Source organism: Anoplophora glabripennis, unplaced genomic scaffold (genome assembly GCF_000390285.2).
Source record: "Anoplophora glabripennis isolate ALB-LARVAE unplaced genomic scaffold, Agla_2.0 scaffold10, whole genome shotgun sequence".
In the NCBI taxonomy this organism is placed as follows: domain Eukaryota; kingdom Metazoa; phylum Arthropoda; class Insecta; order Coleoptera; family Cerambycidae; genus Anoplophora; species Anoplophora glabripennis.
Window position 1 is genome coordinate 1,900,205 of NW_019416481.1, and position 21,145 is coordinate 1,921,349.

The window sequence follows — 21,145 nt, forward strand, 5'->3', positions numbered from 1 at the left end:
GTATTATTTGAAATTCGTCGTGACATATGATGTGTATTTCAAGCTTAGGCATCCAAACAAAGCCAGCCAAGTGCAACGTTGCCAAATCTAAAGGCTTCCTACTTTAGTCACTAGCGAATGTACAGAAAATCTCGGTTAGACTTTAGACGTACCTCCGTACCCAATAAACCTCCTTAAATGTCAATCCAGAGGTGTTCGTAATTTTTCGTGTTTTTTTAAAATCTGTCATTTGTATAATTTAGCAATGTTTACCAGTATTTCTGTGCATTTCTACGAATTAATATTTGTCGAATTGAAAAAAAAAAATTGTTTCTTTTAATAATTCCGAAAATTCGTGAGGCTTTTTCTGAAAGTTGAACAAATATTCTAAGATTATATATTGCATTTGTTACATTCTTATTTCTTATGGATTTGTATAAAAATGCCGTTTACACGGAAACAAGACGTGTTTACTTCAATAGAAAAATTTTGCAAATTAAATGTTCAACGTTTGTAGAAATGAAATATATGTATTCCACTCTGTTTTTAAGGAATTTTATGATGATCGTTGCCACCAGTGTATGTTTGGTTGCCTAAAAGTCGCGGTCATGTGGGACTTGGACATTTTACAAAGGCACCGTATAATAATAATATACAAGCCCCCTACCGCATAAACCATTGATGTCTAAGTGGCTATTCATGATTAAAATAAAAAATAAAGAAATTTGAATACAATGGATGTATTTGTTTTAATAGGAATATTTTTCATCACTTGCAAAAAAAAAACAATTTTTTCCTACCTTTCCGTTTCCGACATTCGTTTCCCACAGAAGCACTGAAATAAAAAAACGTTTAAAAAAAAACTACGAAAACTGTGTTTTCAACCCTTTATTATACACAATATTGATATCTCCATTCATACAAACGCGTACCAAATTAAAAATCAATCAATAAAAAATAAACGTGCACTTGGAAACTATTGAATTATAAAAGCCTATTTGATAGATCTCCTATTTGGTTCGCTCGCCGTCGGAGGCGGAGGCGGGCCTCTTCTATCCAACTCCTCCAGGTAGTTCAGGATCAACTGCGTCCGCTCCTCCGGGATGTGGTCCAGGACCAAGTAACGTTTGTCGTTCTTCAGGATGTCCTCGATCTCCTGCATGTGTCCCTGGTTCTCCCTTAGGGTCTGCAGGGACTTATGCGTGATCAGTTTGGTCTCCTGCAGGAGTTCTTTGAACTGGCCCTTGGCGGTGATCAGCTTATCTTTCAAATAGTCTTTGAACTCCCGCTCGCACTAAAAAAAAGAGTATTTTTATTACAATAACTAGGGTGGCCCAAAAAAAAATGAGTATTTTTTTTCGTGTCTCTTGTGAAAATATGTTAGTTTATTATGTTTTAAGAGCCCCCTCAAAGAATCAGCTCAAAAAAAATTTCTTAGAGGTCGCTCAACATTTTTAAAAATTTCCAAAATCGTCAAATATTTTTTTTATAATTTTTTTCTCTTTATTTTATCATTTTCTAGGTTGAAAAAAATATCGATTCTGAAAATTTTAAATCGATATTTTAATTTCTAAAGGTCACTCATAATTATTTTAACTTTCAATGTAGTGACCTAAAATGTTTTTGAGCGACCTCTAAAAGATAAATATCAACGAACTAATAATTTTTTTATTGAATTTGATGAACAAAAGAGTAGAAATAAATCACGACACATAGATTTAAAAAATTTTAAAATTATAAATATTTAATACAGTGCGGTAGTAAATATTGCCTCAAGAAATTTTTTAAGTGTCTCGTGATTTATTTCTATTCTTTTGTTCATCAAATTCAATAAAAGAATTATTAGTTCGTTGATATTTATTTTTAGAGGTCACTCGAAAATATTGTAGTAGATACACTACTTTGAAAATTAAAATAATTATGAGTGACCTTTAGAAATTAAAATATCGATTTGAAATATTCAGAATCGACATTTTTTCCAACTTAGAAAATGATAAAATAACGAGAAAAAAAATTTTTAAAAAATAATCAAATTTTGATGATTTTAGAAATTTTTAAAAATCTTGAGCAACCTCTAATTTTGAGCTGATTATTTGAGGGGACTCTTAAAACGTGATAAACTAACATCTTTCGACAAGACACGAAAAAAAAATATTCGTTTTTTTTGGACCACCCTAACGATTACGCAGAATGGCGAAATGTAACTTTCTAAACGGAAAACTAGACTATAAAATTTTCGACGCACTGAATCCGATTTCGATGAGGAAAAGAAATATTTGAAAGACTCCATAACACTTTCTTCACGAGTTTTGTGGAGAAAAATTACCTCGTGATGTAACATAACCTCCAATAATAAGCGAAAAATTGCATCTTTCGCACTTTCAGGTTACATGATGTAATGGAGCAATTCTGAAGTCGCAATCAGATTTATCGCTTCAAAAACATTCCAGGTAAGGTTTTTAAGGAAGGAAAAATTTGAAAAGTTGCCTGGAATTGGAAAATTAGGGAACAACTGATTGTGCTTATCACAAACAAATTTATTGAAATTTGGACAGGATGTCTGTCAGGTCAACTACAGTAGGATCATATTCGATGCAAAGTAATAAATCATTGCCTGTCAAGGGATCCAGTGCAGTACGGTTTTAAGGGGTTTAGAAATTGAATAATTTCTTTATGCATTATGTAGGGATCAGTTCACGTCTGGCACCCTTGTTCCTACAAAAATTCCTTTTGCTTTGATAAAAGGCCGACAGTATTTTGCTCTACTTTGCACCGAATACGATCCTACTATAGTAACTAATAAGTTTGCAGGCTTCTATTTTAATTCATAACACATCCAGCGTAATAAACACGAAATTGCATTATTTATTCAAGGAATTACAAATGCGTTTTTTTTTAATGACATCGCAAACTGGTTACATCATGGAATATTATGCGGGTCCAGAAATTTTACTTTGCTGACAATTTGAGGATTTTTCTTTGAGTTTCAAGGATTTTTTTTTACTTCGTAGATGTTTTTATAACCAGCAAAGGGGGTTTAATTTTTTTAGGCTAATCCAAGTATAATTTAAACAAAAAATGTCGAAACATTTAAAAATGTTCTTTTTCATTTACGGGAATGACCTATTACCTTTATTACAACATAAATCATGAAAAAACGAAAAATACATGAACGGAAATTGATAAAAAAGATTAAAAACAATTTTAGAGCAAAGAAAGAAATCAGAGCAATAAACGTTGAACAAAAATGATAAAACCTCCTCAGCTGAACAATAAATAATGATTTACCGAAAGAATACTGTAATTTTCGACTCACCCTTTCGCTGGAGGCAAACTTGGAATACCTAGGATCGTCCCTGATGATCTTCTTGATCTCCTTCCAGCTGCTGACCAAGGACACCTCGGGGGTCTCGTCCAACAGTTCCCGGAAGTTCTGCCGTTTCCTCTTGATCAGCTGCTCGATATGTTCGTTGAATAATTTCTCTTTGTCCTCCCTCCCCAGGCTGTCGGCCAGGTCCCACCTGTGGTCCTTCCTCAATATTCTCTTCACCTCCCTCCAGCTCAGGTCGGAATTTCTCACCAAGTCCGACAGCAAGGCATTGAAGTGCTAAAACAAAGAAGATATATCCCTGCAAACCAAGACAACTCCTTAACTCACCTGAATGGCTTCGTCCCTTTTATGCTGCTCTCTCTCCTTATCTCTGTCCCTCATGTGGGTGGCAAGGGTCCTTTGCACCTCCTTTTCTCTTTCTCTCAGACTGGCCTCGGCTCGGGCCTGTCTGTCCTTCTCTCTCTTATCCTGAGCTTTTTCGTCATCTGTTTCGCCTTTTTCAGGTTCCTAAAATTAACAATAATTATTAAAAAACACCTCTTAAATTCTTGAGGCGTAAATATTGTCACTGTTACACTTTCGCATCACAATTTTATCTAACACATCCATACTTACTAGCCGAGTAAATGAATTAAATGAAAATCAGACCAATAGTTATGTAATAAAAGGGCTATGAGATACATGAAAAATTCCTAATAGATTCTAAAAAACATCCCCAAATATTCCAGAATGGCCGGCAAAATTGCCAAATTTTGACCCAATTGACCTTTTTCTTAAATATCTCGGAAACACTGGAATACAAAAGCAAAAAACTCACCTCCACCTCCCTTCCAGATGCCTCTTCCTCCTCCTCCTCTATCTTGGACTCCTCCCTCTCCTTCTCGCGTTCCTTCTCCTTCTTCTCCTTGGAATGGTGGCGGTCCCTGTCCTTGTCCTTCTTCTTGTGCTTCTCCTTCTCGCGGCGGTGCTCACGGTCCTTCTCTTTCGCCCTCTTCTTCTCCTCCTTGAGGATCTTGCAGTACTCCCTGAACCAGTCCTCTCTGAGGCCGTGCGATTCGACTGCCTTGTACCGGGCGTCAGAGTCAACCTTACGTTTGACGTCTGACCAGTGGGAATGGCGGTCAATGTCAGAATGTTCGCGAAGCATAGCGATAAAGTCTTTCTTTACCTGCAAAACATTCGTACAATTTATATTCGGTGGGTTACTGTGGAACAGACGTTAAAATTATCTTAATATGTTAAGTCAGAGTTGAAAAAAGGCTGGCTGGCGCGTTCGTCTCTACCTGAAAGGAATTTTTGGTTATTATATACTTAACAGCTAAGAAGTCTTGTTAACACAGCTGAAATAAAGTTCATTAGTAGGTACTAGTTAAACACATTTCTGTTGATTTAATGAAATTAGTGTTATTTTCACAGAAATATGTACAGATTTGCTGTAGTGACACAATAAAATTGGACATCCTGGGAAAATGCACCCCAATCCTAGTAAAAAAAAAAATAGCTGAAAACAAAGGTTATATCTTTATATATACACACTCAGTTGTTTTATAATCTCTATTGCACTCAAAAATGACTCTAAACTTTCTCAAAATCTGTTACTGACTGAGGTTTACTTAAAGAGAGAGAGAGAAAAAGGTATCTGATCTGAATGAATACAATACTTATATAGTTTTCATTTTGAGGAACAACTAACTTGTAGGTTTTAGTACCGTCAAATAAAAATAAGCCCCATTGGTGACAAGGAGCGGCGAGTGACATTGACACATGGGATGACCTCGTTCACGCGATGACCCGAGCCTTCCTTACTGGATGAAACAACACACGAGCCTCGCACCACACCTCTTGAAAAAGTAATGAAGCTAGATAAGAGACTTATGATTTACAATTTTGTCATACATGTTTGTTTCTTAATGCAATAATATTCACTATGTACTAAGCCTAACTGCAATCTATCTAATTCCTGGTAATCCATCCCATCGAAAATTGGAATGAAATACAAAATTAGCTTGCAATGTTTTACCGTTATGTCTACGACTGAAAGTTATAGAAAACGCTGGCATAAGCATATGTAGAAAAATGTTTTCTATGAGGCTAGGGCTCCTTGAAGGTGAGCCCTTGTCAGTTATTTTTTCAGATATCTTCAAAAAACTTCAAAACTTTACCTTCGTGCTAATGATAAGCAGAAAAATGCCCTCTATGTGGCTAGGGCTCCTTAAAGGTGAGCCCTTGAAAGTTGTTTTACGGATATTTCGAAAAATCTTAAAAACTTTACCATTGCGTCTTACGACCGAAAGTTATAGAAAAAGTTTGTATGAGCATAGGTATAAAAAATGGCTTTTATCGCACTAGACCTCCTTAAAAATGAGTTGTTGTTGAGAGGAAAATGTTGCAGATAATAAAAAGAACATATAAGTAAATTTTAAAATCAGGGGCATTCCAAGGAGATTGCACAGCTACTTAAGCAAATACAAAGTTAAGGAGAACCAGTAAAGTGTAGAAAATTATACAGGGTGTAAGAAGTTTGACTACCATTGCTTCAGCATGAGATAGAGTAATCATAAATGAACAAAAAAGTTGTATATTAACAGTTTTCAAAATACAGCAAGTATTTATATTGGCGAGTGACGTGATAACAGCGCTTAACCTAACGCTACACAACTGGTGCATACGACGTGTGCACACGGCAGACTTGTCCTACGGAAAAAATGTAAACAACTATTATTGTGAATCATTTAGTAAATTTCAATACAATTGTTTTCCAGTTTTTAAATAAATAAAATAAAATGTATCGATTTTGTAGTACGAAAATAGTGTTGTGCTCAAATTTTAGCTCGAATTTTAGTAATTACGAATCCCTTAAAACAGAACTTAACATTTAATCAAATTATGAATTTGAAAAATATGTAATTAAAGTACCCAGAGATTTGCGTCATCCAAATAATCATATGTATTAAAAATAATTTAGGTACTTACCAAAAAAGCAAAATTCAGTAATTTTTAAATGCACAAGTACAAAACAAATTGAAACATATGCTCAAAATGTCCACCACCATTTTCGATGCATGCACGACACCTTCGAATCCAATTTTCGCGCACACGCTGGAAAACACCTCAAAAAAAGTAGTGATACGCAAAAAACACTCAGACACTGTTCAATTCCATATACCAACTGAATTGTGTATTGGTGGTTGCTGGACACCTTAGTACCTTATGTTAATAAACTGCCGCGTCGTTGTCACATTGCTCGATAGGAATTTTATCGAATTTTAAATTTATTATGTTAATTATTTTTTGGAATTAAGTGTGAAGAAGTTCAAAAAAGTAATACATTGTATTTTATGGTATTCTATGCACGCGGTTATGTCAATATTCCTTAATTAATCGAACTTTTGTACATCAAGTTGGAGATTTTGATATTTGTTTTCCTGGAAATGGTCGAGTTTAGGACCCATGTCATATAAGATTTTTTTGTTTATTTTAATGTATTCTATCGTCTGTTAAAATTAAGGCAGTCAAACTTCTAACATCCTGTATAATAAACTTTATATACTTTTTATCCTCAGATTGCAAACAAAAATTTTTTATCAGACTATTTCCTAAAAAACTCACTTATATATTTTTGTCAAATAAAATCATTAATAATTTGCTTCAGGAGAACTTAATTTCTAAATTTATTTTGATGAAAAAATTAGAGAAACATCTACAAAATCCTTGGCAAAAATTTATTTTTAACCTAGATTCACTATATAACAATACTCACAATCAGTTTCAGAGATAGACAACTTTAAAGGACTGTAGTTAATGGGCTTGTTAAGAAATAAACGTTTTCTCTTATTTTCAAGTGTAGCATGTGCCGGTAAAACATTTCTAACTAATTTCCAAGCACCTTGTATATCAGAATATTTTTGGTCTCTCGACTATTTAAAGAGTGACCGCAAAATCCGCTTGTTTTTGAGACTGACAAGAGGCGACAGGAAAAATCCTAAAAATATCCAAAAAATCGTCATGAAAAATGAAAATGAGCAACACTTTCAGTTTTTCGAAAATTTTCAAAAATCACCCCTATTTAGTTTGAAAAGACAAAAAAAAGTGAACAAATTAAGAATCATCAACAGTTGTGAAACTTCAAATATTTCTGTTATCAAAATAATATTTTTTCATATTATTTACAATTTTTGTATATTTGGGGGATGATTTTATCCCTTGAGAGGGATGATTATTTTTGAAAATGATTGATATGGGAGTACTTGTGTATAAATTATTCTAATGAATGTATTTCGAAACATTATTTTTTCATGCATTATAATTATTTTATGTACTTTTAAGGTGATGGTTGAATTTAGGGGTGGTTTTACCCTCATTTAGGGGTATTTTCCTGCGGATCTAGTGATTGTCGGTTATTAACGGTTCAATTATCACATATAAAAGAAAAAGAAAAAAATTATAACTTTTAATATATTTTTTGCATTTTTAGGCGCTTAGGGAATGATTTCACCCCTTTAGGGATATTATGGGTTGATTTTCAATCCAGACAAAACCGTATCAAATAATAAATTAGATATTTTCACGTTCATAATATTATTTTGATAACAACATAGAAATATTTGGGGTTTTACAACTGTTGATGATTCTTAATTTGTTCACTTTTTTGTCTATTCAACCCCTAAATAAGGGTGATTTTGGAAAATTTTCAAAACACTGAAAATAATGCTCATTTTCATTTTTCATGACGAGTACTTGGATATTTTTAGAATATTTTTAGGATTTTCCCTGTGGCCTCTGTCAGTCTTAAAAAAATGGCTTTTTTCTGCTGTCATTCTTTTTGTATGGAAAAAGTGTCGACCCGTATCGTATGTTTGTAAACTAGCACATACAAAGCTATTTATAAAAGCATAGGCATGACGAAAACAAAGATAGGTTGCACTTAGTAAATATGTTGTGCAAAGACTTAATGGCATAATACATTTTACATTAATTCTAAATGTCAATCTAAAGAAATAAGGTTTATATAAATCAAAAGGAATATTTGCTGTGGTAACGATTACTTTGAATTGGTATTAGTTATTACTATACCAGTGCATTGTAGTATTAGGTGAGAAATACTCAATGCTTGTACTTCAAAATTCGCTGCCTCAGCAGATATACCCTTTCATTTGTGAACAAGGTACATAGTGTTTTCCCTTTTTCAGCGAGTGTCAAATATGCAGTATAAACAACGAAAAATAACCTGCACTATTTAAAAACTTTATACTTGGATGTTTAAAAAAAAATCTAAATCAAAAAGGTTACTAATTGCAGATTTATCGGAAAACAAGCAAGTAAAAATAAGTTATATTAAAAATAGTTTAGCAAAATAGATAACAAGCAGAAAAGTAACTATGGCAGTGTAGAATGGAGACAACATCCGTAAAAACTGTTCCAACTTTTACAAATTTTTGACTCAATAAACTGATCATGTACAGGGTGTCCCACTAAGGTCGGCGAGGTACGATATTAGGAAAAGTATAGGCCTTAGAGCTCCGGGAAAAAAATTTCATTGAATAAATCGACCAAGAGAAATGGATGGAAATAGTTTTCAAGTTCATAGCTAGGTCGCTAGGGGGCGCAATCTACATATCAAACCAGAGTTGAATTTTTCTTAAAAATGTCCAGGTATATTAAATAGTACACATATGGATAGCCGGATTCATTGCGCATAACTTTTGTTATTGGCATTTTGTTCTGTCGCTCGACAGAAAGGGTGGGGAAAGCCCCTAATTTCTGATCAGAAAAATTTTTTTAAGGATTCGCTCAACATAGTGTTATCGCTATAAAAGGTCCTTTCATGCTTTATCGCGTGGTGAATGCGTAATGTCATTTACCTCAATACGGAAATCTATAGATGGCGTTATTTTAAAAGAATGCCGTTTTATAGATTTTTCTCAAAAATTAAAAATGCAAAGCTATAGTTTTCTTTACATAAATGAATTCAGCACAAAAAAATTGATGAATATAGCATAAGTTTAAAATTTCCAATGAGTGTTGTTTAAATGGTAGGTATAGCCGAATTTGTTATTTATTGGCGCTATTTATCCAAGTTTAGATTGTTTTAGGTTTTTTCAAAAAAGTGAAATAGCAGGATAAAACTTTTATATGTTAGTTTGAAGAAAAACAGCTACATTTTGACGCCAAATATCGATATTGTTCAATATTCGTTCAGTATCGGGTTCGATATCTTTTTTTGTTGTCGAGTTATTTGAGAAATAATTCCATTTCAAATAAAGATAAATTTTATGTGTCCATAAATATTTAAGTTATTATTATTATATCACTGTGTAAATAAAACAAGGCAGGAATGGTGCCTGCATCATGGACAGACTTACATTTCGTTTCTCCATCTAAAAAAATTGAAAACGCCTTGTTGAGACTATGCTTAATAGGTTAATAAATAATATTAAAAGGTTTCTTCACTGTATTGTAATAAAGCAATAATAAAATGTTTTTATGAAACATTTTTATAGGACTTGTCAATGTAAACGATGAAAATCACACATAAAAGAACTAGACCCTTACAGTTGCTGTACCGGGTATTTTTATTTAGACTAGGCGGTATCTGTTTTGGTTTGGGTGAATCGTATATCCACGGAGATTTTTGGCTTTTTGGCTTTCAAATATCACTAGAAATGAAAATTCTTCTATGCACATAAAAAAAAATGTGGGCTTAACTTTTGGCGGCACAATATATTAAAAAAATTCAAAAAATGTCATATTTTTCTGCCTATTTAATTATGTATCTTTTCAAGAGTTAATTTTAGGCGAAAATGGAAGAGAAAAAAAAGTGTAATTAAATTTTTTATAAAATTTGACTAGTTACAAATCGAATGAATCATGATCATTATTGTAAAAATCGAAAAAATCGCCAAAAATGGGGTTAAAAAACATTACATTTTAGGGAATTTTTTGGTGTCTTTAAATTGGGTATAGGACCTTTATACAGTGTAACCTCCATTATCCAAACAGGCCTTTATCCGAATATCCACTTAACCGAACGGAAAAAAACGCAAGATATTATCCGAACGAGCCTCGTTTATCCGAACTGGATGGCCGCGGAGCTCGGGTGATATGCGAAATTTGCTGCCGCGCTTGCGTGTGCGACTAGGTTTTCGTCTCGCCCGGCTCAATCGCGGTGGAAGATGTGATAGATTTAATGACTGACAATGACATCTTGCACAATATAGAGAATGTGGAAATAGCCGAAGAAGAAAATGAGACCGAAGGAGCTGCCGACAACAAAATAACTCATGGAGAAGCCGTGCAATGTTTTGACAAATGTATAACGTGGGCCAGTGATAATGGCGAAACGTCTCACAACATATTTCTTTAAAAGGAGATGAAGATTAAAGCCAGAAAATTAGAAAGTAAATCCCTTTCACAAAGAAAAATAACGGATTTTTTTAAATAAAATATGTTTAAGTATGTAGTTTATTAACTTTTTTTTTGTACATATATTTATGTATACATACTTTAATATGTAGTTTAATAAGTGTTTATGTCTTTATTTTTTTTTTGTATATGTTTTTCCATATTATAATTACAAACTTGAAGTATTAAAAAAGGTTTTTAGAAAAATAACTGTTTTAATTTTAAATTTGATTATCCGAACAAATTGATTAACTGAACAAGACCTTACAATAATTAGTTCGGATGATGGAGGTTGCACTGTACTTGGCTCAAGAAAACCTCATTTTATGTAGAATCATCACACGAAATTTCATCAAAACCGGTTCGATAGATTTTACATAGAGTAAAACTCGATTATAGCGAGCATTCACGGGAACGCAAAATTTGCTCGTTATACGCGAGTGCTCGTTATAGACATCGCCGTCGCCAACTATGCTGAAAATTATTGGATACATAATTATAGCTGCATTGCACTTGTATTTTTATTTTCAAACATATAATATTATTTATCTACATAACATAGATACGCATAACTGTAGGTAAGTTACATTACATAGTATTTATTATTAACGAAAAAATTCTGTAATATTTTTCTGCACCACTCTTTTGCTTAATATCTTCTGACTGATATTTCTTTGCAACCGATCAGCGGCATTTAAGAACTGCTCGTTTTCCGGATATTTGAATTCGACGTATGATACTATGGTTTTTAACGCAGAGATGGCTTAATGTGTCGAAACAACTGTAACCTCATCGCTTCCCGTCTCTTCTTCATCACTTTCTTCATCTATTGATGGGTTAATCGCTAATTGTGTAATTTGAATTTCATTTGGGAATTCAGCCACTTCGAGATTTTCGTCTACCATGTCGTACTGAACTAAGTCAAAGACGTCAAAATCGGATATGTTGTTATTTCTACTAGTCATAACAAGTTTTTGCGTTCATTTGATGTCATGTGCTTCTACGATAACTGGTTACAGCCGAGCTCACTGTTTACGATAACTCATTATAGCTGAGATCACTGTTGCGCGGGACCAAAATCAAAGCTCGTAATAGCCAAGCCCTTGTTATATACGAGTTCGTTATAGCCGAACAAAAATACACATGTTACATAGGGAATTCGGAAGGGACATTTCAATTTGTTCATTATAACCAAGTGCTCGTTATATCCCCTGCTCGTTATAAGCGAGTTCAACTGTAATTTTGAAATCCAAATTTTGAAACAAATTTTGCAAATTTTCAAAATTTTGCACAGCAAAAACCAAGCGCCTTAGATACTTGAAAATTTAATCACATATAGAAGAGCTCTCAAGCGTTCGAACGCTTTTTGAAAAATTCGGATCTGTCAATTAGGAGAGCTCTGGCGCTTGTTTAAACATGGTCGAATTTTTGTACTTATAAACAATTAGAATAACTTTGTGAATATTCAATCAAATCTAATTTTTTAAAGCAGATTTTAAGTTATTGGAAAGACGCTTCTTTAAAAAAAAAAACAGATCGATTGGTCAATTAGTTATGTAGTTAAAGCCCATCAAAATTAACCGTCATTTAAACTAAATGTACTGGGATAATTTTTCGAAAAATACCTTTGGTATTCCAATTCAATTTCGAGCAGGCCGAAGCGGCTACGCTCTGCTACCCCCACCACCACTACCCTTACGATTTTCTTGAATTTCTCGCTTGCATAAATAACATTAAACACATTTTAAAGTAATTTTTTCCTCTTCCATTTTCGCCTAAAATAACTTCAAAAAATACATAATTTAATAAGAAAAATATGACATTTTTCGAATTTTTTTAACATATTGTGCCGCCAAAAGTTAAGCCCACGTTTTTTTTTATGTGCATAGAAAAATTTTCATTTCTAGTAATATTTGAAAGCCAAAAAGCCAAAAATCTCACCCAATTATTGACTTTTTGAAACAGATACCGTATGGACTAATTGTGTTACCGAATCTTTTGTTCAATCTGATAATGAACACATTTCAATTATTTTGGCAGAAACATGTACCCATGTGACCATTACTACAAAACCGCGGCGAACTGGACTCTTACAGCTGCTGTACTGGGTAATTTTATTACATCAGTTTACTGGATCAAAATTTGATAAATGTAAAACTGTTTTAACCTTGATCAATTCCGATCGATAGTATGATTTTTTGACCGATTTTAATCTGATGGATCAGCAGAAAATTTCTGTTTTCAAATGTTTTTTTTTTTTGTTTTGTAGACCCTCAAGCTGAAATTAAAATTTAAATTAATATAGAATATTTTTTTACTTACCTTAAAGTATGAGTGACCATTTATACAATCCAAATAAAACCTCAACTACTTACCATTACCAAATTTACCTAGCAAATTATAAACAGGTACAATGAGGCATATTCCGAAGGAACGGAGGACAGTTTTTCGTCAATTTTTTTATGCGGTATAGAAAAAAAACTGTCCCGGGAACTTCGGATACTTTGAATATGTTGCAATCGCGTAAAATTAAGTCTTTGACAACTAGTACTTAAACTCTGTCCTAAATCTAAGAAAAAAAAAATCACATTTCTTACAATGGAACAAATTAAATAATGCCATAAAATATCAGATAACAACTACATACCGAGTAATGCTGAAAACCCTACGATTATTATTTTTTATTATGCACTCAAATCCTGAATAAGAAAGAAATTGTCGTGACGTTAACAATTCGAATCCCCATTTACATTTTCCTTCGTTTCCAATACAGAAATGTTCATTTACAACTCTTTAAACTCCCATTGGAATTCGACAATAAAAGGGTGCCTCAAGGAACAATAACAGGCCCTTCACAAATTTCGCTACACATAAATGACAATTGATCGTTTTTTTTTAAGCTGAACTATTAACAATTTAATTATTTTTACGTCGTGCAAAACGTAAATGAACAACTCGAATCGCTACGTCCAATTCGAATGTGTTTTAATGAAATGCAACAGGCAACACTGTCGTCCCAAACAGAACACGTGTTGCCTGTTTCATATGCATTAAAATCAGCGTGTTCCAACAAGCAAATCTCACTTACCATCTCCCGTCGCTGGTTCTTCTCCTCCTTCTCCCTCTTCCTCACCTCGATCAGGTACTCGTTGAACAGGCTCTCGCGCTCCCGCATCTTCTCCACCCCCTTGAAACGCTCGTCTTTCGCGTACTTCTGGGCGAAATCGCTAAACGAAGACCTGCGGAAAGGAAAAATTTCGCTACACGGTGACCCCCTCGCTTACCAGATTTCGTGCCAATAGAGTTTTCAGTAATTACTTACTTGCCGTGCAAATGCGACTCGCCAAGTAACTTCCGGAAAGCGTCCTTCTTCTCTCTCAACTTATTCCTCTTCTCCCTCCGTTCCTCCTCGGCCCTCTCCTTCACGTACTTCTCGAACACCTGCTTCCGTTCCTTGGACGTCAACAGGAGGTACCTCGGATCGAACACGATCTTGTGCAACTCTTTTTCCCAGGTACTGAAAGCCGAGACCTGCTTCTCGGCCAGCATCTCTTTGAACAGTTTTATTCTGGTGTCAAGAGGTATGACGGCCCTCTCTTTGGCTGCCCGCACTTCGGCCTCTATGGCCGCCTCCTTTCCGATGTCGATTTTCTTGGCAGACGTGGGCGTTCCGTTTGCACCTGAGGAAAATATTTTAGCGTGCGTTAATTTCGCTACGAATGATCTGCGTGGTCTGGAGTGAGACGACATCCATGAAATGACGAGATCAATGGTACCAATTAAAGAGAATAGAAAATTGAAAGACGAATCCGAAAATATCATAATTGTTACCGTAAAGCAGTGGCGTACTATTTTATTTACAAAAATATGCCAGCGATACCCTGTATCTCCTCCACTGGAACATCTAAATTTTAGATAAAGCCTCAGATTTTGGTCAATGTTTACATACATGTGCCAAATTTCAAATTACATATTTCACTTAGTAGTTTTTAATTATTTAAAAAAATTAATAATATTTTTCTAAGTTTAACACCCTATATCTTTTTAACAAAGCGTCCTAGAAAAAACTTTATAGGAAAGACTGCCCTTAAAATGCACCAAAGAATATGAGGTGTCATTTTTGATCACCGTTTATGAATCACACTGTATATAAAATCTATAAATGTAAATGAGTCTAGTTAGTTATTTTTCAAAATCACAAATTTTTACAGAAATATTACTTTTTTTTAATGAAGTACTTTGAAAACCTTGGAAGGTTACACTTTATACTTTTGCATAAACAAATTACAAGTTTGCCAGGTCATGTGTCAAGAAAATTATTTAGAATAAGCTCGACGAAACTCGTTTTTATGGGAAATAAGATGGTAGTGACAAATTTCCGGAAAAGTTTAAATGATTTCAGCTTTTTCACAAATTCGTAATTCGTGACAGAATTCAAACCTAACAGAGTAGTGAGGTTCTATGATTTACCTTTCCACAAACATGAATATAAAGAATTATTTAATTTTTTAATTAAAAATTGGTTGAAATAAACATATTTAAGGGACAAAATTTTAGAAATGTTAGAAATGAGACCTTCGACGCCCAGAAATTATTTCAAGATGAATAACGATTTTGACATAATTTATAATGAAAAATGATGACAAAGAATAATTTTAGGTAAAAATTCCCTACAATTTTTCTGTCATCATTTTCATATGAACAAAATTTCATACAAAAGCTATTTTTTCATTTTCGCAAAAGACGCTTTAATCCCATAAATCGTTAAATTTACTACATGCTGTAACACATTCAAGTTTTAAAAATAGTCCCTAACTGCAGCTAAAAGTAAATAAAAATGAAATTATGCTGAAATCCCAACTCCAATTTTAAATTTATAATAAAACAATTGAAAAATTAATTTAAAATGTAATTTTGCACCATTTATAAAAGCAAATCTGTTAAATTACCCAAAAAAATAAATTAATTTAACCAACAAACGCTTATCTAATTATTGTAAAATAAGGAAACAGTTAGTTATAGTCCTTCCGATCTCAATTGAAGACCAAAGAGCTAGGCAGTATGTATCAGGTTCGGTCGCTACACAGCAACTCGGCATTAAACATGGAGGTAGAAATGTATACGACCAGTTGAAGAATGCGCGTGCGGGCAAACGGCGCACAAATACAGCCGCACTGGGCGACCGGCCATAAATTTCAGTTGTTGACAAATTGCCTAGCAGTGCAATGCAGCAATGCAGAATTTGGTGATTCGGATAATTTAATTTAAGCAGAAAACTTTTTTAGGGACGCCTATGAAACTCATTCAATTTTATTGTTAGACATTTTTATACATGTTCAACTGACTTCGAAAAGACTGTACAACAACATACATTTAGTCAACAACCTGTCAAACTAAAGTTGCCATAGTCTTCCCATCCACATAAACACAGCAACACATAATAATTAATTTAGAACAGGGAACTAACAACCGGAAACACAAAAACCGACACTTCACTGGCTTTTATAGTAGATACAACACATCTGACTACAGCGCATTCAAATTTATTTAAAAATAATAATTATAATAAACAAATATTAAGTTTAAGGTTAGAAATATGTATTTACAGATTGATTCTTAAGTAAATTTCGTGTTTACCGCAACGCTCGTCTCGAAAATAGTATGAAAAAATTTTGTAACGAATAAATAAGATTATTTTAGGATTTAAAAAAAAATTATGGTACTTACTTGGTGTGGGTGTTTGAGGGTCTTCCTTTCTAGCCTTCTTGGCTGGCGTCTCCTCCTGGTCGCTATCGCTGTCGTCCGAGGTCCTCTTCTTAGGTGGTGTCTTAGTGATGTCTGGCTTAACACTGCCGAGAGCGTCGGGAGGGTTGGAAACCATTTTATCTACGTCGGTACGTTTCAGTAGTTCATCGGGTCTCTCCCAGACGGACGTCCTCGACGAAGGGTTGTAGAAGAACACTCTCCCATCCCCCGTCCAAACGACACACCTGAAAAGTTTTTTAAAAAACGACAATAGTGGGAATGCTGGGGGCACAAAGATTAAACTTACCAAGGCGTGCCTGGCACCGGCGTGCTCGAGATGGGCCTGGACTTATCCTGCGCCTTCAGCTCCTTCGCCTTCTCCTCTTCCTCCTTCTTCTTTTTGATCTCCTCCTGCAGCTTCTTGATCTTGTCCTCGTTCTCCTTCTCGACCGCTTCCTTCGTCACTTCGCCATTGGCAGGCGCTATCTGCACCACATTTGCCTTACCTGTATCGGGTCCCGTCGTGAGCTGCGGTTCCAGTCCCGGCCTTGTCGATATACCCTGCGCGGCCGCCAGTTTCGCAGCTTGAATAATTCAAAATAGGTAACGAAAAAGTCTGTTTATTTCTTGATTTAATTTTGACGAGTTTGAATTTTCTATATTTTTTTTAAAGACGCATAAAAGAAATTGACTTACAGCTGCCATACCGGGTATTTTTATTATATGACCCAATTTTTAAGTTTGGTGTGTGTAGCGTATAAGAAAATGTCGATAATTGTGCAAACAGTAAAATATTTTCACAAACAACCATGAAAAATATTAAATTTTTAATTAAAAAAAAAGAACCTAAAGTCACTCACTTTCCAAGTCCTTTAGAGGCTGCGGCTTCTCCCAAACCGACTCCCCCTTCTTGGCGTTATAATAGTAAAACCTCCCATCGGGGGCCTTGTGTTCCGACCATTCCGATGCCCGGGCTATTATTTCCGGGTCGATTTTGGACATGACTGCCGCCTCGTCGATTGCCGCCGCTGCCCCTGGCATACCTGGAATAAGACCTGGAGGCAAAGCCCAAGGCGCGCCGGGTGGCGCCCCGGGCCAACCAGGTCCGGGTTGACCGGGCCACGCACCTTGAAATCCTGGAGGGGGCATTCCGAAAGGCGGTGCCGCGAATTGCCCGGGTGGTCCGAACGGGTTTAAGCCCGGAGGCGGGCCTTGGAGGAGACTGTGGGGTGGGGGGATTTGAGTCGGCGTCGGGGCAGTGGCCATCTGAGGCGGTTGCTTCAGGGATTCCTGTTTGGATTCCTCCGAGTCTAGAATTGTCGCAAAGAAACAGTAAACAACACTAACAAAACAGTTATTAGATAGTTGTTATTATTTAGTTGAAAACTAATTTTACCGATTTTTAAATCATCTTCAAAACAAGTTATAATCTTTACTTATTGCAAAGTATGAGACCATTTGTGTATATTATAAGAATAATTGAGGACATGTAAACTTATCAATTATTAAGTGAAACTTAGGTGGACCCTGCATTACCCCAATTAATCAACTTATCAACTGTTTACAATGCAATAACAGGTCAAGGCCAGTGTGGTTAATTGCTCGGCATGCGCACAGAAGTGTTTCTTTTTCTCCTGCTTTACTGGATGGGTCTTTATACATTTTTCAGCAATTTTACTAAAACTACTGGCTGATTGGCCGATAATTTCAAATTTTGTTTGTTATCTGCGCAGTGAAAATATTTACCTTCTTGTTTATTTGTTACGTTAGCCTGGGCCAGCGCAGCCTGTGCGGCAGTCGAAGTGTTCTGGGCCAATCCGCCCGTCGCTGCTTGGGCCATGGCTTCCACCTGATCCTGAGAGATTACTTTCACATTAGGGCCTTCTGGCTTAGTCCATGTCGTTTCTCTAGTACGAGCATTATAAAAGTAAGACTTGCCTTCTGCCGTTTTGGTTTCTACCCAGATTTCGCTGTTCGGGTCAATTCCCTATAAAGCATAATTTTTTCAATTCTCTGGAATAACATTCAACACTTTTGGGAGATTTTTTAGTAATACGGTTTGGGCAAACAGTACATGCTTGATCTTTGAAAAAAATTTACAGCATCTCGAATATTTTGTGTCATTTAAAAAATACATAGCATTTTTAATTTTTAACTGTTCTTTTTTTTTGTGATGTCAAGTAACCTATAAAATCTTTGAGGAATATAATAAATTACAAGAAAAAAGTGGCATTAACATTGACAATTATAAAGAAACTAAAAATGTAAATAAATAAGTAAAAAGCAACGAAAAAATAAAAATTTAAAAATGACAAACCTAAAAGTAAAAATAAATAAATCTTATAGTGAAAAAAAAAAGATAAAAATTGCATAAATAAAAAAGTTAAAAGGACTGATAACATGAATGAATGAAAAATATGTTATGCTTACAAGAACGGTAATGGTATTTTCACACATTCTGAATATTTCAATAACGTAAAATGTTATATGTTGTTTACTAAATCTGTTACTCACCCCAGTGGGCCCTGTGCTAGTTGGGGGAAACTGTCCAGGAGGCCCGCTACCCTGATTCATCTGAGGCGGTCCACCGCTCATATTCGGCGGCCCGCTATTCATATTTGGGGGACCACCCATCATACCTGGCGGTCCAAACGGAGGTCCATTAGGTCCCCCTGGTGGGCCATTAGGGCCACCAGGTCCTCCCGGCCCCATGAGACTTGGAGGCCCGCCTAGAGGACCTGGGGGTCCACCCCAGTTTGGTCCGTTGAAATTTGGCGGTCCATTGAATCCTCCAGGAGGGGGGTTTCTTGGAGGTCCTCCACGTCCAAACATTGGTTGTCCTGGTGGTCCCCCTCTGCCTCCCCTTCCGAAAGGTGGCGGGGGACCACCGGGTCCAAAGCCTCTTCCTCGAAACCTAGAATGCTCGCCACGAGGTCCTGGGCCTCCCGGTGGTGGACCCGGCCAACTTCTCTGCTGGCCCGGTTTAATTCTAAAATGTACGGGATAACTAAATAATTGTGCTTCTTATATGAATTTCACATCAGAAATAAACACTACCTCATTTCATGTCAACAGTCGTTACTTATTTCAGACACGTATATCATATATTACCTACTTCTATAAATAAATTGTTAATCAACTGGAAAACTATGAAAAGAGATCAATTATACTTCAAATATTTGTTAATATTAGTGTTTATCAATAAGTACGACAAAGCAAGATTATGCTCTTTGATCAACATAAAATTACACATGTCACATTTAAAATGTCATACAAAACTTTCATATTTTTTAATAGATACATTTACAAGCAAAACTAAGGTGTGCATATATCGTGTAAATATCATTCACGATCATTTATTTATGCTGCCGATGCATGGCCTAATATCTTAAATAATGAAAAAAAAATGTAAACATTTATACGATATGTAAAAGTAAAGATTACCTACCCGAAACCGCCTCTGCCTCTGCCTCGTTGGGAGAAGTCTTTTCCACTTAAATCGATATCATTTTCGAATCCGACATCTTCCTCGAAGTTTTCCTCAGTCATATCGGGGCCATCGGCCTTATTACTGCCGAAGTCCATTAGTTCTCCATCAGTCATAGTAGAAGTTTTATTTGTACAACTTAAATATATGCTATGATTCTTAAATGACAACTATCATCAATTATTTTCGCTTAAAACAACTAGCGTCCATTAACAAAATCAACTTCAACCTTCAACTACGGCTTGCGATTCACGTTGCGCTTGCGGGATGTGGAGGATTGCGGAGTTTTGAGTTTGAGTTTACATTTATGGTTGACAGTTGGATGCACTGTATTTACGATTGCTTCGGAACAGGAGGTGTATTCCGTAACAGAGAAACATAATCGGTGGGTGTGTTCCACATGTTTCAATACGGCTAGAGCATACGCACATCAAAAGTAGGTTTAAATTTCAATGGATATAGGCACCATTATTAGATCTATGATAGGCATATTATCAATCACGTTATGTCATATATCCAAGAAATTCGCAAATTATGAAATTTAAGTTTTTAGATCTGTTCTAACTAATACTTATATTTCTCAGTCCACACTGTCACACACAGATTACGGAAACAAATTATTCCGTAATTTGTGCTGTCACACACTGTTAGTCACAAGAAATCTGCAAATTACAAAAAATTAATTAAAAATTGATTAATAATTACAGGTAGCAGGACTTATAAGGACTAGCAGGTAACAAACCAGTAAGGTCAATTTGTTTTCGGTTAGAATATAAAATAATTTATGCAAATCGTGTTTTGGCAATAGCAGGTAATCCATTTTAAATTTGTAGATAACATATCATATTGTATACAGATACAGGATGTTTTTAAGTTTACGTTATAACACCAACCCTTTTGGATCAATTTAGACCAAAAAAAATTCAAGTTAAATATCAGTAATGTTTCAATAAATGTGATACCTTTTCCACTTTATCACCTTGTATTCATGGGCGTAGGTAGCTACAATTTTTGTTTGGGGGAAAAAAACAAAAAAACCACTCGCAGTCAGTGATTTACCGATTGATTAAAAAATAGTTTTTTCTAGGGTGGGCACCGCGCGGGCATTCTTAGATGGGCCGTGCACACCCCTGCCCTCCCCCTAGCTACGTCGATGCTTATACTTTGAAAAGGTTTTGGACACCTTTTCGATTTAAAATAAT

The 21,145-nt window shown here is 35.2% G+C and overlaps 1 protein-coding gene across 1 annotated transcript; it reads right to left on the minus strand.

The window, feature by feature from the left end:
- Positions 1-852: 852 nt before the first annotated feature.
- LOC108903937 (transcription elongation regulator 1) lies at positions 853-20,202 on the minus strand. Its single transcript, XM_018706291.1, has 12 exons — positions 19,905-20,202; positions 18,971-19,445; positions 18,203-18,443; positions 17,317-17,766; positions 16,764-17,040; positions 16,439-16,701; positions 14,034-14,391; positions 13,800-13,950; positions 4,128-4,478; positions 3,638-3,817; positions 3,296-3,586; positions 853-1,273 (listed from the first exon to the last, which is right to left on the minus strand). Exons 1-12 carry the CDS (start codon positions 20,057-20,059, stop codon positions 974-976), a joined length of 3,492 nt encoding a protein of 1,163 aa, XP_018561807.1. The 5' UTR covers positions 20,060-20,202; the 3' UTR covers positions 853-973.
- Between the last annotated feature and the right edge of the window lie 943 nt (positions 20,203-21,145).